The following is a 25,173-nucleotide window of genomic DNA, read 5'->3' as shown; positions in this document are numbered from 1 at the left end:
GCTGTGTTGGGGACTAGAAAAGGGAACATGAGGTTTCCTCTTTTCTCTGTGGAGCTGTGCATGCCTGAGTGCCTCTAGGCACAGTCAGGCCATACCCATTCCTTTTGCGCTGCAACCATTTTTTCTGTGATATCCGGCATAGCACATACTACAGCTGCACGTTTTCCACCCATCTCAGCTGCTGTGCTTAAAGCTGGTGGAAATTGTGTTCTAACCATGAAATGCTGATCAAAAGTGAGAACTTAAAGTCAAATACTATTATGCTTTAAAGGAAGAAAATTATACAATAGCACTGAAACAGGAAAACCAGCTATTCTACTTTGGGGTGGGAGGGGATGATACGCCCTAAAAATACATTGTCTCATCCAAAGATTAAACATTAGGAAGCTCTGGAGAATCTTCTTCGCTGGACAAATTGCTTGTTTGACCTTAATAGTTTACTACTAGAAGACAGCAACAAGAACAGCTTCTGAAGACTTAGCTATCTATATAATTTAATTACTGTACTCTAGATCAACCTTTCATGTTTCTCAACTGACTTTTGGACCAGGTTGACCTTTTTACAGCCAAAGGAGCCCTCATTAAGATGTCTGATCTCTTACTAAAAGTTAACTTTGTCAGGAAGAGCTTTAGTACCGTATAAGCATGTTAAACAGTAGTATAAGAGCTTGGCATCATTTCCTCTATTAGTACCTTTAAATGTCAATCTCTCCACAGAGGGCATAAAGCATTAAGGTCTAGAAATCCACAAGTTTCCTCCCTTAAATATTATTTACAGCAGTTTATAATAATACTTTAAACTGGTACGTATGTTTCATCCCATATATTCTTAGAATAAAGTCTGAATAGAAATTTCTGTATTTATCACGTAGCTGATAGTTACTAATGGAATTTGTGAAGCTCTGCAGAAGGATGGACAGTACCTTATCACATAAAGTTGGCTATGTCATGTGTGAACAGTAAAAATGATATTAATACCGTGGCTAGATTATAAAAGTATTGAAATCTTTAAGTCTGCTCAGAGGTAAGAGCATTACTTTTTCTTTTGAGTATACAAACAAGTGTGAGGCCCCCAAAGTTATCATGAAGGGAAAAAAACCTTGCTTTTGAGAGAAGCAGTCTATTTTGCCAGACTACTTGTAGCTCACCAAATTAATCAGAATACAAAAAAAACCCAAATTTTTTTAGAATTTCCTTTACAAAAGGAAGGCAAGGCTCTGACGAAGTATTTTTAGCATTAGTTTGTAAAACAATCAGCATTCTTTTTTTTTTTACTCTAATTTCTCATTTTAAATGCCCCTCCACCCCCCCCTTTTTTTTTTTTTACTATGGCTTCCTTACTAACAAATTATGTGTAAGAATGCAAGGGTGATTGAATAAAGTTACTGCTGAAAATTCCCCACTTTCTCAAGTGTTAAAGTGAAACTGCATGGTTTTAGTTCTTTCAATCTAGCTCTGTCCAGAGAAAAATAATATAATGTGACTTTAAAGCTAGATTTTGCATATATACACATAAGGAGAATATGAGGGAGTAGGGATGTCTAGACTCCTGAACCTTGGTTCTGACAGCATGACTGGGTTATTCATGCTGCCTCATTAATGCACCTAACAAACGTATCTAATTTAGGACACCAGTTTTCCTAGGTGATAGATGGAGACAGATCTTTCAGATGGTAATTTGAGGATGTTTGCCTTACACTGACTGTGAAGAGGCCAGTGTAACTCCACTGATGATATGGGGAGCCTAGGAGGAGTAACCACCTATGTTAGTTACCTCATATTGGGCAGAGAGAATTCCCCCTACACACTACCATGCTGCAACCTTTATGCATATGAGTAAATGAGTGGAGACAGTCTTTTACTCTTAGCGTGTTTAGTAGATTGAGGAGTTGCCTTTGGTGGGAAAGAAAAAAAAAAAAGAGGAGTAAGGTGAATGACTGTTTCCTTGGAGTATGAGGGAATGGCAATCTATTCTGTGCTTCTGAATAAGGTCAGTAGCACACTGCTGCTTGGACCTTGTCTTTGGAACACACTGAAGCTTGACATGCTGTGGAACAAACATCCAACTGAAAATTGCCAACTGAATAATCTCCTTCACCAATTGTAGCCTTTTAACCACCTCTACCCTCAATAAAAGCTGGAATTCAAACATCTCTTGAATTCAGTTTGTCTGTAATGATATTAGAAATTCCTGATCATGTAATGTACCTCTGCTGAAGGCAGTGCTAAAGACATCTGGGTCCTTGAAATGTTGGTTTGTGTTATGCTTTGAGTGGAAAGAGAACAGTGAAAACCAAAACTACTAGACAGTTTACAAAAATTTCAAGAAACAGATGTGGGTCTTTTGAACTCCAGTTACACATTAAGCCTAACCTGAAAAGCTTGAAAGTAGAAGGACTTATTATGACTTGCAAGAATTAAGAAGTTGGCTGGGGAAAAAATACCCCAAAAAATATTTAATGCCATTCCAGGGTAATTTCAGAAAGAAGAGGGCTACTGGCTATTTTTTCTACTGCCTTTCATTAAGAAAGAGTGCGGTGAAGCTGCACCTGCATTGTCAGATGATGACTACAGCTGAATAGGTTTTACATTCACTGATTACTCACGCTGCTAACAGTAACTCCCAAACCGTAGCATCCATTGCTTGAGTCGATTGCCTTTCCTGAACACAAAGGGGAAGATTCTCAAGGACACTTGACTTGCAGTGACGTCTGGACCTGTAACTCTCCCCTTGCTTTTGAAAATGTCCCAAGCCATTGAAAAGAAGGTTAAGAATCTCTGTTGGCAGTCCTGTACTGCTGCAATATTACTCCATATATCAGAGGGCTGGACTAAGGCACTGACTTGACTGGAGGCTGAAAGAGTTTGAGTACTCTGCAGTGCAAATCTGGTAAATCAAAGTTCACTGAAGGTACTGCAAGTATTCTAGACTCTACTGAGCTGTAGGACCTGTCAGATGACACAGACAAAGGCACTCATGCCTAGATATCCCATGGTCTTACAAATACCATTTCTCGTGCTCTGGAACTGACAACTTATGATTGACCCATTGTTACTGAAAATCGTAACCAAGAAAACTCTCCAAATCAAATGATAGTTTAGAAAGCCAACATTGGTTTATTGCAGCGCTGGGTGCATGGGGGATTTCTCCTCCTAGCATGCACACCCAGTTGAAATCATGACAAGTATTTAAACAGTTAACAAAGTTAGTTACACCTACTGGTTCCACCCCTTAGCTAACTATTGGTTAGTATCTTTCTTACTTCATCTTAAAGATACAGTTCTCTTTTAATTCACTACACACGCCCAGAAAGTAGGGGTCTTATTTGGGTTGGGGGCTTTTCTAGCTGGGAGGTGTGGTTTTTAACATTATAATGAGGTAGGTCAGCCTTAGGACACCCATTTGGGGCATTTTACTGACTTTGCTGTTTGGTATGTAAACAATACCAAGCCTCAAGTTTGCGTATCAGTCATTGTCAGGAGACCCAGGTGCTATATCTCAGTACATTGTTTATCTCAAAGTAAACAACATCAGCATAACCCAATACAGTCAGTGACCACAGCCAGCCCTTTTCCAGGAAAACTAATGCATATTTCAGTTTATGTGATGCAGTATCTTCTTAACTTATCTGTACAAAGTTTGCACAAAAGGGTCTGTTCTTTGTATGCTAATTAAATTGTTTAAGTCTTTGGTATCACCATAGCTGAGTGATAAGACAGAAAATACAATATATGGTGTAGCACAGTGAACAGAAAAGGAGCCAGGAGCTGATTAGCTGACAAAAGAAGGAATGAGAAAAATGTCTCTCACCTGGTCAAGATTGTTGTAAAAATCTATACTGGCTGCACACAGGTATCTCCCAAGCAGAGTCGCATGGGTAGTAAAAATTGTGGCAACAGGAAGTTTCTGAGATCGAGACAGTATTAAACCCACTCCTGCCTGCCACTCATGGAAGTGGGCAATTATGTTGGGCTTCTCGTCAAACTGACAGGAAAGCTGAAAATAATTAGAAAGAACAGACATGAAACATATATTATCCTGCTCATCATCCCAGCCACAGAAACCTCTTCAGGTAGGCTGTGGTAGAGTGACATGTGAAGTCACAGTGCTGTCATTAATTCTTTCTGTTCGCCTCTATTCCCTGTGCAAGGTAGTATCTAATAGCCGAGATATGGCTTGACTGGCTTTAAAGACAGTTTGTGGGTGTGACAACTTGACTACTACAGGAGAGGAAAAGGGAGTTTGAGATCCTACCTGTAAGAGCATCCAGTGACAAATAAGGGAGTTGAGAAGAAACAGAGGGGGATGTGACACAGCAGATTTCACATAGGGCACCCACCGGTGCCCCCCCTTCCCCCCCCCCCCCCCCCCAATTAAATGACCAGTTAAGATTTAAGTTTTAAATACAAATTTGATCTACATCAGGTTATCAACTTCCTTAAAATCATGATTTTCAAACTGGAGAATAGGAACCACATCCCAAGGCTTTTTGCCCTGCTGACAGGGCTGAGGTTTGAAAATCTCTAGATTTAAAAACTGTACCTCTTTTAAAAACCAGGCTGTTAACGATCCAAAAATCACAGCATCATTGGCTTCTCGGTCATGAAAAGGGATCCCTATGTTGCTGATATCCCAAAATTCACCTTTCCACTTGTCCAGATTCCAGGCTGCTGATCCTATATCAAACAGTAAGACATATGGGCTGCCCTCTATCAGCCATCTTCCAAAAAAGACCTGTGGGAAAGAGGCAGGGTTATAAGCAGAAAATGTTAAAGTGAATGTAAAGGCCAGTTAGCATAACTATTTTTGTCCATCAAATCTTAAATATTTTACATAAGGAATACATGATCATAGCTCAACCTACCCAGGATTTGTGGTTTTCCTTGCAAAATACATGAAGTAATACTGGACCAAAGGCAGGAGTAAAAGGAAACTACAATCTTTAGGAACATTTTGGTTTTAAGACTTTCAATTTAGATTTTCATTGCAATGTTAACTTTTTTCCATGGAAAAAAGCTTAGGAAGACTATACTTGGTTGAATAAAGTGGTCTTATGTTCTTATTGAAGTATCTGTGCCATTTTTGTTCTTCAAAATTATTATTTTCTTTCAGTCAGATTTGTCACCAATCTTTTGCCATTTATGTTAGATTACTGGTTATAGATTTTGTAGGACAGGTGCTTGGGACCTGTATATACCATGACATTTCTTCATTCTGCCTAAGCAGTGCAGTTGATCCCCTTTGGCAGAGTGGAAGGATCGATCAGAAGGTGTAGTAATACCTGAAACCACGTTGTGCTGCAGGAAGAAGAAGGAAGGGAGGGACATTCAGAGTTATGGCATTTTGTCTTCCCAAGTAACCATTATGCATGATGGAGCCCTGCTTTCCTGGAGATGACTGAACACCTGCCTGGCAATGGGAAGTAGTGAATGAATTCTTTGTTTTGCTTTGCTTGTGTGTGCAGCTTTTGCTTTGCCTATTAAACTGCTTTTATCTCAACCCACGAGTTTTCTCACTTTTACTCTTCCGATTCTCTCCCCCATCTCACTGGGGGGGAGTAAGCAAGTGGCTGTGTGGGTCTTAGTTGCCAGCTGGGGTTAAACCACGTCAGCCTAAAAACAGAGCTTTCCTGCTTTATCTGCCTTAGTATAGTTAAATATCTCTAAGAGTATTTAGAACTCCACTGATATAACTTACCTGCCCAAACAGGAGAGTAGGCTGAACTGTCATAGGGCAACACAACACAGTTGGGCCCACACTACAGACTGTACCAGTCTGCACAGTCAAATTATTTCCCATTAATTCTACCATCAAAATGGCTATAGCAGCAGACTTATTAACTGGGAAGAACAAGGTACTGTACAGAGGCTAGTGCAGTTTATATCCCATGCAGAAGAATCTTTTATGCCACTGTTCAATCTCTTTTCATTCACCAGCCTCTGGGACCTCAGGGATTGAACCCAGCCCTGACACTAGAATGGGCTGAATAGAGGTCAAGTCTTGAAAACAATGAGATGAAAGCTCTTTGACCTGTTTGCACAAAAAATACAGGTTGTAACAAAGACAGGTGTGTGAAGGAGGGTCAGCTCCTTATGTACTTATTTCAGGCTATCAGGTTTCTTATTCAGGAAAATCAGGTTAAAGAGCAGGGAGTTTGTGTAAATCCAGACTTCATGTAAATATGGAGTCAGGCTATGGCAAGGAACACACCTGACCTGAGAAGTTTGGAAGCGTTCCTAGGTCCTCTGGTTTAAAGGGTTCCATTGTGATGCATAAGCAAAATCCAGACATAAATGTTAATAGGATTAAGCGCAGCTCCTGGAAACTAGAGCGTCATTATTAGAGATCAAAGCTATACTTGACGTACCTGGGACAGATTTGCTGCTATATATGAATACTCCAGTAGCACAATGCACATGTTAGGCTGTCAGAGTCGGCTGATTAAATTGAATGTATTGCTGGAACAGCATGAAGTGCATATATAGCATTGCAATTAATCTGCCCCATAAGTCTTTAGCTGTTTTCCAAGCAAAGGAGTGTTACACAGCTTGCAGAGACATCTCTTTGTAAGCAACAGAGGCAACATGGAAAACTTGATCAATCACTTACGAAAATTTGATTAGAAATAAGAAATGGCAGTTAGACTGGACCTTTTAGTTTGAAAGACTGGACCTTTTAGTTTGAACCTCAGCCTGAACAATGCAAGCATCACACAATGTTAGTGTCCCCAACAGACACTTTCCAAAGCTATGGCACATATGCATCCAACAATATGCTTCTACGTAATGTGCAATAGGGCATTAGATCCTAAGAACAGCAGAACTGCTGTTACAAAGGGAGATGACACATTCCCAGTGCCACAGCTGGTGGCAGTCCAGGAAGTTTATGAATTTCTACGTTAAAGTGTGCTATGCCCCTCAGCAACAGAACCTTGTAAGAATGCTTCCTTGCTGCTGCCTCTCAATGCTTTTTGCATCTGTTCAGCACACGTTATTATAAGCAGATAATTTTTCCTCCTGCCAACTAGCATCTCTGAGGGACTCAATGCTGAAACAGAGTGAAGGTGGGTTCTAGATCTCTGATGAGGACTTTTGAGAAAGGAGGTCAGATTTAGCATGTGTTATTTTCCACCCATTTTCAGGTAATCAGTTGTCCTCACAGCTGCAGCCCCTTGCAGCTTAGTAGCTTGCCCATCAACATAGTAGATTCTATTGCTTTCAGCAGATCACCTTTATAGGAAGAAGTTTATTCCTAGTTTACTGTTGGAGGAACTGAGTCACAGAGAGGCTATGAGGTTTGACTGAGATCACACAGAAAACACTGGTTAAAAATTGTGCAGGAAACATAGATGAACTCACTCCTTGTGGTGTGGTTTAACCTCGCTTCCTAGGGAACAGACAGCTAGTTGCATTGATCTGAGGAAGCAGAGTCTTTGTCAGTTGGGTGCTTTTCTTATGTCCACCTGTGGTTTGTCCCTTACTGGCTTTCAACTCAATATACTGCTACACGAGAAAAATTGTGAGCTAGTGGAATTCTTTTCTCTCTTCAGCACAAGAATGCCAAATGTGATGTAAGGGTTCAGTCAAAGTAAGGTCATATGATATCTACTAAAATCTCACTGTATTTAGAGACTGGATAAATAAGTCATTAATCCAATTAAGTATACTTGCAGATAAATGACTGTTAAAACCTGTAATTGGATAAACTGGTTCTTCCTCAAAAATAACCTTTAATGAATTGTCTCTGCTGTTCTAACAGTGGATTCTGAGCCTCTCCCATTGTGACATTGATCAAGACTGCTGTGTCAAGTGGAACAGCAAGAGCATTAACCAAAACTGTAATCTCCTCAGAGTCAGCTTTGTTGCCCTGGGAAGCAGTAGCATATCTGATTTACCTGACACCCTTGGCTTTTCATGGTGTCCATTGCCTTCTTAACTGCGGGGTTTGGAGGCTCACATGCTTCCACCTGAGTCTTCACATTGTGCTCAAAATAGGGACCAACCAGAAAATAGTTTTCACCCCATTCATCTGCCGTAATTTTGGCTTTTGTCTGGATCACAGTGTAAATGCCTCCCACTGCAAAAGAAGATCACAAAGAACAAAAAGTAGAAAGGGGCACAGGCCACAAAGCTCTGGAATAAGATCCAACCCACCTGTGGATCAGATACACCTCTAGTTAAATCACTTCACATACTCAGATATTAAGTGAAACCTAGACTTTATCAAATAAATAGAAGTTCAGTCTCGTAAATGGAATCAGAGCTTCACCGTTCAATTTAGGAGTATGCACTGATAGCAGACCGTCTATAATTCTTAAATGACAATGTAATACTTTGCTTACTCCTGGATCACTGCATATGGTAGCTTCCCTGAATGTCTCCTCTAATCTCAAATGGATGTCTTCTATCCTTAACTGTTATTTTAATCTAGTCTGTGATTTTTTAAAAATTTCTTTTAGGTGTTCAAAGTCACACCACAAACATTCAACCAATGTATTATTTTAAGTTATTCCCCCCCTTTTTGGATCTTGCAATCTTTACATTCAGATTGTGGGATTCAAATACTGGGGCTCATGCTCCCACTCTCCCATGCCTAATCTTGATTCTACTGCATCCCAAGTACAGCCTTCTGCTTTTTTTTTTTTGCAGCAGCAGTTATAATTCTCAAACATATTTTTCGTGATGTGGAAATATATGTGGCGACAACTGAGCTGGCACTTCCAGCTTGTTTTACACAAATCGCTGAGAGAAGTTGAGGCACTGATTGATTTCATTGACAACTGACTATAAAAATGGTTTTAAACCAGTATCTTCAAAGCAAAAGGTGTCATGTTCCACCACTGTTCTAAAGAGTTGTTAAAGTTGGAACGAAGGTAGCCTACATTGCCAATATAAATGTCTGCAGCACCTTCCACCAAAATATTGTCCATTTTAAAAACAAACACAATATTAAAATGTATAAGAGAATGTGACAACAACATCCCCTGATGAGTCAATACAAATCTATCTGGTTTTGCACATGATATGCAAGATTCAGTTAGCTGCTCTTCCTCACAGTTTTCCATAGCCAGCCCTGTAATTAGTGCATTGGCAGGGCAGCCTTGCAAAGCCCCCTTTGCCACAGGACCCACGGTGCCAGGCAGTGGTCATTCCACCACCACAAATTCGGAAGAACAGCAGCACACGCTTGAATCCAGCAAGGGAAGGGAAGGGAAGGGAAGGGAAGGGGAGGGGAAGGGAAGGGAAGGGGAGGGGGAGGGAAGGGAAGGGAGGGGGAGGGAAGGGAAGGGAGGGGGAGGGAAGGGAAGGGAAGGGAAGGGAAAATCAGAGGCTAGGTAGCTGCTGTACATCAAAGACAAGTTCAGCATAGCTCCAGTGATTTTAAAGCATGGTAAGATAATTGAAGCTGAACAGCTATAAGCAAACAACAAAGGAAACAATAGGAAGGGAATTAGTGTTCCTACTTAAAAATTTCATCCTCCACTGAATTTGGAAATGTTTGGTAATACACCAGGCAAGGAGACTGTGCTATGCCTTTCAGCAGTGACATCAAAATTACGTAAGGAGTCAGCACTGCAAGTTGCCAGTGATTGATAGCAGGTACTCCAGACTTACTTTTTTAAGGGTACTAGGGTATCCAGAGGTGCTAATGCACTGCATCTAACTGCATAAGGCAAGAATCTTCAGAAGTTACCTGATTCTCCTTAAAAATCTGCCACAAATGACCTCTATTTACAATAGAGCAGCTGAAGTGGCTCAGCACTTCGGGAGATTAGTTCCCAGATTAATTAAACTGTATCACCTGACAACTGTAGAAAGCCTTCTGCCAAGCCTGGTATCTTGCAGGCCTTAGGAACTGAATGACAGAACTATGTTTTTAATTGTGCTCCTAGAAAAGAAATTGTGCATGTAAAATCCTTTTCTTTACAAATACCCCATTTGTTTTGAACGCTGGAAGGATCCCTAGCGCTACTATTTTTTATGTTAAGATGTCTCAGGATTCTAAGTATTTTACAAAGAAAAACAAACACAGCTCTGATCTACCAGCTTGCTAAGTAGAATTATTACAATAAATTATTACCCTACATAGTAATTCAAGACCTAAGACGACAAGAATCTTACAGGTATGTGTTCCTAAATCAATCTCACAGTTCAAGAGTTTCAGGCATGGAACTACAGAAGGAAATCTATGCACAAGACTATTCTTCTACACTTCCTTAGGACCAGAAAGCTAAGAAACTAACTTATAGTCACTATACTCTACCGTGGCTGTGCTGGACAGGGTTTTAGAGAAATCTTAGGTAAGTAAGCGACACTATATATTCTCTCCACAGTCCTCTGCTCACAAGCTGAAAGAGACTACTTGAATAGCTTGGATTCAGATAAACATATGATTTTAATTGTATGAGAGAAGTCAGAATATTCAACCCATAAAGTGATGCAGTAACAAGAACATGTCTGTTCTTATGGGGTGGTAAGTACATCATATGAGCATAAGGCACTGCAATGCAACATGGATAAAGAAGGGCCTTGGTAGAAATCTTAGTCAAGAAACTAGTTGGTTTTAATTGGCAGAAATACTGAGCTTACAATAAGGGAAGACTTTTGTGCAAAAAATCCTGGGCACCCTGGGACTCTACTTGAAAGATGAAAGATACTAAATAACATGATAAAGCTGTATATGAATAGAGCAAAGCAAAGCTCTTTCCCCACTATTGCAAGAGTGGAGATTAGCCTCTTTCACACTGCAAGGCCTTCAACGTTGGGATCAGTAAGGTAGCTGAGTTTCCACTGCTATTAATTTTAAGATTAATAAGAAAGCCACAGCTCAGAAGCTGAATAGAGCCTGGAACGTTGTTTTGTATAGCCAACAGCTGAGTGTTTCTTTTCACAAGGTTTTGCTTAGGATCACTGTTTGTCCTAAAGCGTGCCCTGCCAAAGATATGTGGAAGACCTGTTCTGAGGGAAAGAGTGGAGAGTATGCTGTGGTCTGCCATCGTAATCTGTTGTACAGCAAGGTAAAAAACATTTCAGGGCACTGATTTGCCTGAAATGCAATGAAAAGTACTTAGGATAAAAACAGAAGGGTACGTTTTATGGACTGTGAAAACTCTTCAGAAGATAGCTGTGATAAAAGCTATGGGTTACCCAGTCCCAAAACTTGCTTTGTCTTCTCTGTTACTGTGGAAATATGACTCACAAAGCATGTCTTTACATAATCTTTAACTGACAGGGGAGGGAGAGTGTGCAAGTGAAACTATGTCTGTGGAAAGTGTTGGGCATAACTTAAAAAAGACATCTTGAGAAGAACAGAGCGATGCCTAGCATAATGTATTGACTTTTGACGTGACACTTTTCCATAGCAAATTCAAGGAACATGTTATGTATCATTAAGAGAGAGCTTATATCTGCTCAGTTACTTTGAATTCCCTGGAAATACCTGTGCCAGTAAGCCATGCATTACATATCCTACTGAGTAATAGAGTAAGGGTTTACATATTCACTTGGAGCCTAACAGAATTCTCAAGTTACTTCCAACAATCTGCTAAACCTTCTTATTCTTCTCTAATATCATGTTTTAAGGCCATATGATAAACAGAAAACCTTTCCAAACACAGGGAGGTACCAAAATTCCATGATGTTGCAAGTTTCTGTATGAAGCCTCTGAAGTTTTGTACTTTGAAACAGGTTTTAAAACAAACAATAAAAGACAAAATAAGAAATACATGCAGAATCAGGAGAGATCAGATCCAGAGAATTGGTTTGGATCATCACAAACACGGGGAATTAGCAGGAAAATGTGGATACAGGGCTAGTTTAGTGATCTGATCTCCACCAAGATGTTTTATTCAAATATTTTAAGTTGAAATAATTTTAAAATGTCCTTGAGAGAAAAATATTTCTATTATTTCTTTTTAAAATGTGTTTTTAACTTTTCCACCAGAATAAAGGAAATAAAGTTAAAAAGGAAATCAACAACAAATCTTTTTCCCCATTTATTTCCTTTCCATTCTTCCTCTTTTTCCAGGGAAAAATAAACTGGCATGGAAAGGGGAACTAAGATGTTTGGGAAAGAAGAGTTTTGTTCATTTAAGAGAAGTTTGACTTTTTTTTAGTGGCCTCTTTAAAAAATAGAAGATGAAAATGAAGTATTTTCTCAGAAAAATATTTCATAGATTTATTTTTAAAAGTTTGCATGTTTTCATATACATTACCACTACCATGAATTTGTCTAAAGGAGGTATCTGCATCACTCCAGCCATTTTCTCCTTTCCTTATTTCAAGTCCTGGGGCTTTATTTCTTTTGTATATTTAAAATCCAAGCAGCAATTAGAGCCTTCCAGGATAGACATCAAAACTATCTAAATAAATAAAAAGTCTGTGAGTCAAGAACAGTCTCCCGATATCATATCACCACTGAGGACAACATTAGGCAGAATTGGAGATGTAACTATGCAACTGGAGGTCTTTGTGCAAGATCTAATATGTAAATGTGCTCTTTCTGCCGCAAGCTGTTATATGGAAAGATGCATTGCCAAAGCTTTTTGTCACCTGGTGAGGAAGGGTCCACAACTCCCAGGATTACCCAGGAATTGCGCTGACAAAAAATGTCTTCTGGAGGTGCGACCCTTTGAGCATGGAATTGCCAAAACTTCTCAAAACTGCCAGAGATGATACCCACTGCTCATTTTACTTGCTCTCCCATCCAGCCCACATTGCAGAATGACAGAGGGAAGGAGCAGCAGAAACCAAAAAGGAAGGAGAGCGATAGGAAGCAAAGCTATGCAAGTGAGACATAGATAAGTGGAGACTGTCACTGATCGGTGCAGGAGCCCTCACCCAAACACCTTTGCTACACAGAGACAGAGGATCAGCGTGCTCCCGGGGCTCTTCAGCTTCTTTGCTACGGCCTGACCGGGCCACTCTGAAGGCACTAAAGCTTTCTTGAGGACCATGGCTGCCATGGAATCCAAGAGAGCAGTGGGAACCCAGGTTCAGGATTCAAATTGACTTCACTGCCACAATTACTAGTTACATCAACTATCCTTTCACCTCTTCCCCTCAGAATGTGTCTCTGACCTATAGAAATGCAATAAAATTGGGCTTGAACTTATTTTTTTCTAATGTTTGGTTGGAATTTTATTTAGTTATTGATTTATTGATTGATTGCCTGTTGAGATCTCTGGGGACCATTTATAGAATAAGGTTGTAAAATGCGTCAGGTGAAGAAAACCCAGCATCTTCAGATAGCAGATGTTTTTCATGTATTTTTGGCTACGTTTGTGGCCAGGACTCATCAGAAGACAGACGTTCTCTAAATTCTGTGAAATTCTGGCATTCCAAACATATTCTGAAATAATACTGAAACACTGAAATTTGTGACAGATGTCCACAATACAGAAGCTATTTCTGTGTGCCTCACCCCCAATGCACAAGATTACATTTGAGATTAATTTGACATTGACATACCACCCCACTCTAGAAATGCACAGGGCTTTGATGCTGTGCTTATGCCAAGTTTATGCCAGCACAACCCCACTCCCCAAAGTGCGTTAGGTCACGTGTGTCACAGATTACATCATTCACCTTATCACAAGGAACTTTCATCACAGAAGGACGTTTAATGCAGAGGGGGTGAAATGCTGGTCCTACTGACTTCAGTGGATTCAGGATTTAATTTCCAAGAGTCCAGATTTTCACCAGAGAAATTGTACATTGAGCTCTGCTCCAGGGAGAGCTGAATCAAGCTTTGTTTTTAGCAGTCTTCATTCCAATAGGGATGGAAAAAAATATTTAGGCCTCATCTACCAGTGACTCTTGAGCTAATCTGTTCAGGGCTGAATGCTGATACAAACTGGCTGTTTGCCCAGCATTTTTAAGCATTCTTCTATTTTCTATCTAAAAGCTGTTAGTATTACAGCAGGAGATACTAATCTAAATATTACTGGAATGATTTTAAAGACATCTTTATAGACCACATTCTGAACCCTTCTCATTAATGTATCAGAATACCCACTAAACTACAGCTACCTGTTATTGTAACTTACAGAATTAGACTTCTCCCCCGTACGCAGGTTAAATACTTAAATTTTCAGTGGGATAAATGTCCAGGACTGCTGCCATTACTCCTGCTTCCTGTTGACAATTTCCACCTGTGGGGCTTTGGACACAAGATCTACATAGCTTGTAGCCACTTGTTTTGTGCTCCTGTCCTTAAAGGTTTTATTGGTCTTCATGTTAAGGGGGAAAGAAAACCAGTCCTCCTTTCCAACATGGACAGAGATATGAGCAGACCTGGCTTTATTGGAGCACAGTGGCTAGGAGAGAAGAGGAAGAGTGAAAAAAGCCGAGCTTCCCCAAGATTACCACCAGATCATGTGGCACTGCAGTGCACTGGGGCCCTTGCCTCCCTGCTTTTTTCCCCCTTCTGCCACAGAAACACAGTAGATCCACTTCATAGTATGAGTCTTGCCCATCAGTGAAGAGTCAAAGTGAGGAAAATCTTGCAAAACAAACTCATTTCTTTGGCAGGGGACTTTCAATGCAAGGTGATTTCAATGTTGTGCTCCGTTTAGGTGGCAAGTTCCTTTTCACAAGGAGAGTGACACTGGCAAATGAGCCTTTGTTATTTCTCATTCTCTCCTTCAGCTACCTTGTCTTTCCTTGCTTCAGACAGAGAAAAGACGACAGAAGAGTTGCCAGTGCTTTCCAAAGTATATGTCAGAGATTGCCACTTAGCACAGGCAGCGGCCAGGACAGAGAATATAAAAAAAAGTAGAGAAGTAGAAAGCTCTGCCTAGTTAGAGCATGTGTTAAAATGATCTAGATTTAAAAAACAAAAGAGAGACACCTCCGCTGTGCCAGCTGCTGAGAAAGAAGTGATGAGACTCTGGAAATAATGGATACGTGTAGATAGATCTCTGAGCACTGAATTCATACAACTGACTTGTCCTTTCCTACAGCTGCATCTCATGCCTCAGTACCAACCAGCTCAGGGAAACCTGAGCAACCTGCTCAGGGAAATCCCGGTAAACGCTTGCTCCCCATGGGCAGCCTGGCACATGAAGATCCTCTCACAATACGTGATCAGATGTGCTCCAATTTGCAGGACCCCTTCATCATCCTCAGCCTCTGAAGGAGAATATATTTGAGAGGTTCAGAAAACAGCTCAGCACCTGTAAAGTGCACTGTTACAGGTGTGGGAATACATAGCCATCTGCGAGCTCTGGTAGTATGTTCCTCACAGGGAAGACGACATTCAGCCATACTGTCACTGTCATGGAGAAATGGAGGAACCACTAAGAAGCACCACAGGTCGAGAAGGAAATGAACCCATAGCCAAGCACCCAGTGATGCACACAAAGTTAATAAAAAGACTTGAACTGTCTCCTGTAGGCAACAGCAGCTTTGCACCACTTTAGCAGTGCCAGGAAGCTTCATACTGAACTACCCTGACACACCTTTGCATTGCCAGAAAGGAAGAAAGAAACCTTCGCATTAAATGCTCAAAATTAGTTTGTCAGAAAATAAACCCAGCTAATGCTTATCTTTCCCTCTATATTAGGAACATATACAGCAACATTAAAACATTAAAAGACGTAGCAGTACTAAATCTATGTGGGGTGAGCCTACATAGTCAAATAAACAGTTCTTCCTTCTGCTAAAGGAAGCAGGAAAAATACAGTGGAAGCTATTATTTCCTAAGCCTATGTATCTTCTGTGATGACTCTCCCTGTATTCTGTTGGCTACTCACTCTCCTACGAAATGCAGTGCCCTAACATTTTCCAAGAACTGTTTATAAAAGTTCGGTCACCAGGGAACAGTATCTCACCACGTGACTTAGACATTCAATTGCTTGGAAGATATATAAAAAAATCCATCTTCACTATCAAGAATTTACCAGAAAAAAATAAGCTGAAATAGCCTTATTAAAGAGTTTTTGCACAAATGTTTCCAGTCAAGGTTGGTTAATGGAAACTTTGCACAGAGATCTGGTTCTAATGAAGAAATTGCCATGACTAGTTCAGTCAACCCCGTTTAAATACATAGGTTTGGTAAGTGGTCTAATTAACAGCACCTTATTTTTAAACTAACTGAATAAATATTCACTCTCATAAATATTAATTCTCTCATAAAATGTGAGAATAATAAATTTTAGCCGTGTCAGTTGATTCGGCTTCAGTGAAGTCAACAAGAGCTATAGGGATGATTAAATGATTCACTGCATTTTGTACATACACAGAAAGACAGATAAATCTAATTGTGTTTTACTTTCTCTTAAACATATTGTGTGATATCTATAACCAGCGGGTCCAGATGACTCAGAAAATATATACGCTATGGAGTTCAGACATGTTAGTGAGAACTCCTGAATTTGCTAGATTTCTGCTGCCATCTGCTTGCCAGTGCCTTACTTATCATGCACACTGCAAAACTAAATGCTGCATGCTCCAAGTTCTGACAATAGTAAATTCACTTAAAAAGCTTGACTGAAGCTACCGAAAAATAAGCCCACAGGGATTCAAAGTGCAAAAACTACTCTGTACTACTTCTGTGTACTAATACTCCTCACCACCCTGAAAGAGCAATGTAAAATTGCACTACAGTGCAGAAGCTATCACAGAATAGTAATTCCAGTTTCACCACAGAGATAAACCCTAGCACTGTCTGTTCCTCTCACACACATTTCCCCGTTAGAGTTAAAATCTTAACAGATTACAGATCCCCTCTCCTGACTAATCTATTTATCTGCCAGGACAGTAAGACACATGAGGTCAATCATTGACTAATACTAACTCACTTTTGTGGCAAATATGGAGCCCGTTCCCCCTTGGTGAACTACACCTAGCTGAAAGGGTATGATTTGATGAGTGAATTAGAAATGGAGACAGAAAGATCTTTGCGTAACAAGCAGCGTGCACTTCGCATGACAAGCTGTGTGCACTGAACAGATTTTCAATCTGTACACATGCACAAAGCATGAAGTCCCTGCCTGGCCGCACCTGTGTTTGCAAAGACGAGTCCGAAAGGGTTTCAGCTGGCATAAAGACTGCTGGTCATTGACATCTGTTTTTTGTTCAGTGGCTTCAATGCAGCTATGTTTATTTATACCTGTTTCAAATTTGGCCTCTTCCCCACACTGCTCTAGAAGGCTGAGGGAGACTGGTAAACTACTCTGAATCTGATGTCTGTTTTACAGCTCATTTTCATGCATTACATTCCCAATTTGCACGGGAGGTAAAATATAAATATGTACAAAGCAACATCTATATATTCATACATTTGCACACCCAGGCATAACACTGAGGTATTTGTTTAAACAACCTATCCCTGGTGGTGAAACATGTAAAGACACACTGATGTCCTAACTATATGCTCATCCCACAAAAGCACAGGCAGATGCAACTCCCACACAGCATGCACGATTACACACGGATGCCACGTGCACTCCTTCCAATACAACAGCTCTGCAGTCCACTTTTCCCCAATCTCCCCTTAACGCCTTTCTTGTCCAAGCACTTCATGCCTCCTTCCACTCCCGTGAAAACAGCGATACTAACTTCTAAGAGTGTTGTACAAACCTTTGTTGGTAACTTCCCAAGAAACTTCAAAAAGCAACAAATCCTCCACGGGTAGGTCTTCATCCTCCCACTGAGGAAGCCCGTTAAGAGAAGTCATGGACAGTGATCTAGCCAGTGGCATTTTCTTCAGCCCTCAAATGCTCACCACGCAGGCCACAACGGTTAGCAAATGTCCAGTTAATGTGGCAGTTCGCAGTTCTGGTTAGAGCAGTCTGCCAGTGTGCTGGGCTCTGAGGAGAAAATTATTCAGATAGCTGGGAGCTAATGGGTTTAAACTGTCTGACCACCAGCATTAAATTGGCTCAGTGAAATCCTCAGCTGAAAAGCAGCTGCTGGCAGAGGTAAGAATTTAAGACTGACCTAAGAAAGGTCTTGACTGTTTTGGGGCCAGGGCTCTTTCTTTTTCATCTCTTAGAGGGAGGTAAAAAATGGTTTTGAGCTCCTCAGCCACAGCATTCAGTATACACCGCCTCAGGAACAACTGAAACTTGACCGCTGTAAATTCAGCACTGCCCTGAGCAAACTCCAGCAGGGAGGACACTTTGAGTTCATCACCTGATTTGAGTCCGGCCCCTGATCCTCCCCTCAAGATACACCCTCCCATTAACACCCATGGACCTTCTCTATCTGCTGGCCACTTACCAATCAGGTTAGTAGACTCGTTCTACATAATGTTTCTTAGATTGCTTGCCAGGTTAAATGCTGTTACCTATTCTTGTTCAGTTCATCAGTCTGTAAGCACTAGTTTACCTCATACTGTTCCTCCACAATTAACTCCAGCTGTGTTCCCAGGACTCTGAGCAAGCTGTTGGCTTCATTCTGCTCTCCAGCAGCCCTGAGAGCTTTTACAAACAGAGATACAAAGGCTCTATCCCTACTTTGGCATGCACTTTGTCCACCTTGCAATCCTGGTTCCTGATTTTTCACCTGGTTTCTGTTTTTCTATGCCACAGTTTCTGTTTTCTGGCCTCTGGGCCCACAGCCTCTGCCCAGGGAAACTAGTGAGTAGTAAGTCAGGGAACAGTATGCCCGTCTTGTTCCAGCGCAGAGCTGGGATGCTACAAGTGGTGCACACATATCTGCAGAGATGTCAGTCCCTAACTTGCAACCTGAGATCCTCAAAGCTCCACAGAGCAGCTCCCTGCTTGGAAGATGCTTATGTGCTTACACGTCTGGTTGAGAAGACAATGCTTCTGGGACAGCTGTGTAAGTTGCATCCAGTTCTGAGCTTAGAGCACAACCTGCCCAAAATCCACAGTTCAGCAGTGAGCAAATACCCAGGTGAGATCCAGGGTATCTCTGGCACTGTGGAGAGCAACATTGCACCAGCAGGCACAGACTACATAGTAGCATAAAGGGAAAGGCTCTGAGCTCACTTCAGACAAAACAAGTCCCAGGCAATTGGTTTAGAAGACAGGCAGCCCATCTGCATAAAAGTCTCTTAGATACAACATAATACAGCTGAGCCTAACTTAACAGTTAACTATCTCCCAAAAGACTTGCTCTTACTTATACTTCCCATGCCCTCTGCACTTAAGGCAGTCAGACCCATCCCTGAGTTGATGGATACAGCTCACCAAACTAACCTAAGGATGCAGAAAACTTTTTCCCCAAGTTAGGAACTAGAGCTGTTTCAGCAAAGAGCCTGGCAAGAGGGGATGGAGCAGCACGGCTGGGAAGAGGGATAGATGGGAAAAGGTGAGAGCGAATGCTGCCTCGCCTTTCCAGCCAGTGGAGCTGGCAGGAGGGCTCAGCTGTGCTGTGCCACTTCACCCACAGCCTCGGCCGCGCGTCGGGGGAAAGAGGTTTCCCTTCTAGGTTAACTGGACGGCATTGCAGCCTGCCCAGGGAAGGATTCAGGGTTTTATTGGCTGGGTGTCTTTTTGTCGCAATGGTTTGAGTTGCCCTGTTTACCAGTTTATGAAGAAAAGCCTGGCCGAGAAGCATTAGTTTTGAAGCAGCCGTAGCTTTTACTACCCGGAGCAGGTAGGAAACCGTATCATCCTATAGGTTAAAAATCGTGTTACTTAACAGAAAAAACAGTAATATTTTAAGGCTCACTTCATTTCTGAACCACCAAATCTGCCCAAGTCATATTTTCACACTTTTCCCTGGAAACACGGAGGGCGAGGCTGAAAGCTGCCGGTCTCCCAAAGGCCCTCTCAGGTGATGAGTGGAGAAGGTAAGAACAAAGCAGCCCACAAGCCCGTCCTAATCCCAGAGGCTTTCGTCAGCCTTCTATCAACGAATACACTGCAAAACCAGACATTTTAAGGGAGGCACCAGGGGCGGTTAGCCCACAATCTGCCCCACTCATTGCGGCCGATGGACCGAGTCCCACAGCGCAGCGGCTGGCGGCTGCTTCCCGCCCCGCCGACCCTCGCGCCGGGCCGCGCTGCTGCCATCCTGCCGGCGGGCCGCCAGGGGGCGCCGCCTAACGGCCGCCATCTCAGGCCGCACCGTCCCCTCGGCCTGTTGCACCAGCGGACGCGGTGGCAGGCAGAGGTGGCACCGGGGTGTCTCACCGGCGGAACTGTCGGTGGGTTGGTTTGTAGCGTTAGGCGGTGCATACGAACTTCTGCTGAGCAAAAATGAGATCCCCACCAGAGGAACTCGTGCCTGCTCGCTCTCGTTACGGGTAACTACCGCAAGCTGCAGCTTCCCAGAGGGAAACTTGACAGGTTTGCAGGTTCTGGGGCCCCATCCTCACTGCTGGCTGGGCACCACTGTACTCCACAGTCCTTTGAACCTCATTGAAGGGGCCGAAGCCAAACTGCCCACAGCAGTTACCTCTCCAGGGATGACAAACAAACCTCTTGCAGTGATGCCAGATAAACAGTGGCACTGGCTCACTGACATACCGCTGTCCTTAAGCATTCAAAAGCAAGCAAATTTAGAACAACGAACCGAAGTTGTGGTAATAAAATTTTTACGCTCTTCACATCGTCTGTGGTTTTCAGGTTCTTGGGTGTCACGTTTTTCCAGCTTTTGTAAAAAAGAGGATACTTCTTTTACTTTTTGAATTTGACAAAAGACGATCTAACCCTTTAAACCTTGGAGAATGGGTTTGAAAGAATCGTCAGATACCACAAGATAATTTCGTAAGCACTGGCAACACCATCATTGAGTGAACCTGGGCAACTCATGTAACTCATCTTTCACAGGTTGGAGACAATATAGGTTTTTTTAAGTGTTTCTGATCTTATAAAAAGTGCTCAATAGCACTATGAATATTAATATTCCTTCGTATTCAGGGTACATTTCACTTTATCCAATCTGCATGTCTTAAAGAAGCTTTTTTTCCCACAGTACCATCCCTGTGATTCCTGCTTTTTTGTTATTAGTGAGGGAAAAGCATATGAAGTGCCTAGGAAAGGTTAGATCCAACAGCCAGTCCAAAAACTTTCATCCCTGCAAATGCTCTTAATTGTTAGAGGGCAAAGGGCCCTACTCGTTATATTTATGGCCTGCCAGGATTAAGTGTGGGATCTCTGATGCACGTGGAGGTGTCTATGCTTACTGCCATAAAGGAGGTAATGCCTGTAGCTGGGCATCTACAGCAAAATGAGCTCTCCGGGAGAACAGGTATATCCTGACAGTAAGAACAGGCACAGTTAGCACACACAGTGGAGGGATGGTCATGAAGAGCAGAAAGGAACAGAAGGGAAGCCACTAGCTATCCTCCATCTGAAGTACAAGTGGTGAAAGGGATGCTCTGCTAACACTAGAACAGGTTGTTTCTGTCATAGAGGCAGGGGAAGGTTGTGACTACGACTGTACAGTTTGTTCCTTTTTAGCAAAAGAGAGGACAACTGCTGAAGTGGGAAGATGGAAACCTACCCAAAATAGTAGGTTTTAAAATATAACATTGATTAAAATATTTTCCAGAAATCTGCAAACTAGTGAAACTGGTTTTCAGTCTGGCCTGTCCAGGTTCCCATATTGCTCTTATCACCAAAGTATACAAATGCCCTCTGGTAATGCATTATTCAATGTGACTCAGTTCTGCCAGACATCATTTGCTATCCCACCAAATTATTTTTCAGCCCACAGAAGTGAAATAATGTCGCTTGCAAGGATACTGGACGATAAGAAGGCTGAGTCTGCAAGGTCTTTGAAGAGAAACTGTAAAAAGTGTGTATTGTTTTTCCCAAATTTCCTACAGTTCTCTGGAGATAACAATGCAGGGACTATGCCGTGCATTCTGCCCTACCTAAAACTCTTTTTGAAACTGTTACCTCCCAGGATGTTGTCCTTTCTGCACACTTTGATCTAACTCCGTGTATTTGGGTGGAGCAAAGTTTTCTGGAAACACTAACTCAGCACATCACCCCAGAAAGTAAGTCATGGATGTTGTCTTCACACCACAGTCCCTCCAGAAGAACCACTTCAGACAATCTCTTTTGTTGGAAAATCAACTTCAACCTCCCTGGCTGCAAGTGAGAAAGTGCGTGTTAGGGGAAGAAACACTCTCCATGTGTGGGAGTTTGTAATGAGGTAACTGTCTAGGTCAGGCTTGTTCTAAACATAACTGCGGTTTCAAGGTTTGCCTATGTTAACTGTAGGGAAAAAAATAAGACATAGATGTTAAAAATGGTCATACACATTGAGTCAAATTTTACAGGAGGAAGCGATGATGGTTTGTAGCAATTACTGATGTACACGCACTGTACTTCAGAAATAGAGCAGTAGGTGGCACTGATGGTATTAACATGAGTTCTCCAGTGCCAGTATTGTTTTGTTTGACCAAAAGGCTGTTCCATCCCTCTCACTAAATCCTGGTTCATGACAAACCTTAGCTTTAGGAAGCCCGTGCAAACAGAATCACAACACAATCAGCAAAATGGGGGATCTCCATCTGGAAGAAAAGCCCTTACCTCAGGCTGAGAGACACAGAGAAGAGAGGAAGAGAAGAGCAAAGACGGGATCCTTAATAAAATGAGCTCTTAGTACTCCACAGTGCGGGCTGCCAAGGCTAGAGCAACCCTTATGAAGAAACTTAAGGAACATAGAGATAGAGGCTGAGCTTTATTTTGTACCCCTACAAGTAATATCCACACTTCTAAAGGGACTTGGGTGGTGACTGATTACCACTAACAGCACTGTTGTTCTACTAAGCTTGCAGACAGTTGCTATGCAAACTGATAATAAAGCAAAGGATGCTACTCATTTATCTCAACGTTCTGGATGTGCAGGTGGAAAACTCAAGCTCTCTCTCCTTCACATACATTTCTTTGGCAAGCCATGATACAAATACAGTGGTAATAGCATATATCCGAGGCTGAGTGTAACTCAGAGGACGGAGTTCTGGTCCTCTGGTGCAACCATGCCAGTAGTATCCCTCCTCTCTCTGTTGTCTGTCAGTATCTGCTTGTGTCTTGTCTGGCATTTGCAGGGTAGTCAGACTGACTTTCTATTCTGTAGCCTGTATCTATCTATACTTGCAAATGCAAGGGGGTCTAGGTCCTTACAGCAATTAAAATAACATTACTGGTCTTACCTCATGTGAGTCGAGCAAATTGTCCTCAGCGCTTTCTGAAGTGTTCTGCTGCGCTGCTTCTTACTGGCTGTACTACTCTGTCCAACAGCACCACAGTTTTCCATTAGACCAAGGAGTGACAAAGGTACCTCTTGACACATAAGAATGTGATTAAAAACCTGTATTGCTTTTCATGGGATAAAACAAGAGCAAAGTTCATGTATCAATGGGCTGTACAAACAAAGCATATGCAAGATAAACATGAGTCTATTATATTTGGAAAAAAACCCATAGATATCTTTTAGAGATAAAGTACTATGGCAATATAGTTATTAAGGAATTTATATGGTTGATATGAAACTATATTATGGATAGACTCCAAGTAACAGAAAGTGATAGGCTGATGTTGTGTAAGCATACATGGGGAAGCTATTCTACAGCCATGCGACTGCAATGAAGATACAAGATTGCGTGGTAAGACTCCTAACAAAAATAATTACCATACAATTAATGTACTTGTGTAGGGCTTACAAACATCACTGAATGCAAAAAACAATTTGAAGAGCCTACTTCTAAAATCTCAAAATCCCCTAGCCTGAGGTATTCATTCCTGTTTAACAATTTTGAACCAATCCCCTGTAACACCCACATGGCCATTTCATTGTTTAAATTTCTTAGAATTTTCCTTCATGACATCATCTCCCCAAAAGTAGAAGCTGGTAAAGTGAGGCTGCTGATGTGCTAAGAAAAGTGCTCATCATGCAAACCAATGTGCTTTCCTCAGTCCTTCAGTTCCCTGCTCCATCTGTATCCACGCTTTTTTGTAACAGTCCACGCTTTTTTGTAGTAGAGATTGTCATTAGCTTTCTGGTTGCTTAGTATCTAGGCACAAAAGATCTTGTGCTGCTGTTGTGTCTATGACGGCTAAGAAACAAAAGCTCTGTGGACTCAGAAGAGATTGAAGGAGTAGTTGACAGACACAAGATGACAGTAGCTTCCCAGCTTGGGCACCAATTACCACATTCCTTTCAAGATGTCCCAACCTACTTTAGGTCTCAGTTTACTGACCACAGAACAAGGTATGACCCTACACTTTAATGGGTGAGGAATGCACACTGATGCAATTGGGGTCAAAACCCAATTTTATTGTAGCTGAGTGATCTTTAAAAACATCAAGATTCACTATCAGAAGGGAAAAGTTCTCTAAGACAACTCCCTGTTCTCTAAGACAACTGATGCCTCTTCATGCACATCAGTCTCAAGAATGCTGCAAGATAGTTAAAAGCTATGTTGTGGGACATTATTTCATTAACTGAGACCAAAGCAAGGAAGGAACTGAGGTAGCCAGCTAAATATATTCAGGTGAAAATTGCTGTTGGGTATGTCCTGCAAACAGCTTATGCCATTTATCTCATGACAACTGATCACAAAAAGTTCTTAGCAGGAACTTAAGCTAATCTATACAGGTATGGAAAGCCTGCCAGTAAGATCTCCACACCAAGTTATGAAAGCAGGGACACTAATTTTCCCTCTCCTATCAGTAAACAAGTCTCACATTTAGCCTGCAAAGAAAATAAAACATCTCCTAAAGTCTCCCTGGGATATCCTTTGTAAATAATGCTGGCACCAGCATTCTATACATGGTATTTCACTAACTACATGACACTTATTAAATCACAGGATAGCGGTTATCTTGCAATGACAGGACTTGCATAATCTTTTAAAAGGAGCTACAAAAATTAAGCTATTTTTTGTGAAAGTGTTTAGTCCACTACTCAAAGCATTTTAATGGAGCCAGAAAAGGCCTTTAAATTGCTCCAACTTACTCTCAGACCATTTGTGATGAAACAAGACTTACAGGCCCCTGAATATGATACAAGATAGATGGATTTGATAATTTGTCCCCTAGACATTTAGGTTGAGCAGTTCTAGGCATGCTAAGCAAGTACTGGCTATTAGTAGATTAATATCTACTCCGTAATTGTAAGTGATTAAGAAATAAAACTTCAGGATTTTTAAATGTGTTGTTGTCCCCCCCTCCCCAAGTATATAAGCACTTGTGAAACAATCATGCTGAAATTTAGATATTAAAGGCCCAATTTGACTTGTTC

At 41.6% G+C, this 25,173-nt stretch overlaps 1 protein-coding gene across 1 annotated transcript in view; it reads right to left on the bottom strand.

The window, feature by feature from the left end:
• GYS2 (glycogen synthase 2) overlaps positions 1-17,704 on the bottom strand; it is a 50,684-nt gene extending 32,980 nt beyond the window's left edge. Inside the window, exons 1-4 of the mRNA XM_059816849.1 lie at positions 17,584-17,704; positions 7,896-8,077; positions 4,544-4,735; positions 3,812-3,997 (exon numbers count right to left, since the gene is read on the bottom strand). Coding sequence (XP_059672832.1) covers positions 3,812-3,997; positions 4,544-4,735; positions 7,896-8,077; positions 17,584-17,704 — 681 coding nt within the window. The remainder of the gene's footprint in view (positions 1-3,811; positions 3,998-4,543; positions 4,736-7,895; positions 8,078-17,583) is intronic.
• Positions 17,705-25,173: the final 7,469 nt, after the last annotated feature.

The sequence above is a fragment of the Gavia stellata genome, chromosome 4 (genome assembly GCF_030936135.1).
Source record: "Gavia stellata isolate bGavSte3 chromosome 4, bGavSte3.hap2, whole genome shotgun sequence".
Lineage (NCBI taxonomy): Eukaryota > Metazoa > Chordata > Aves > Gaviiformes > Gaviidae > Gavia > Gavia stellata.
This window is presented reverse-complemented; position numbering and strand designations above follow the sequence as displayed.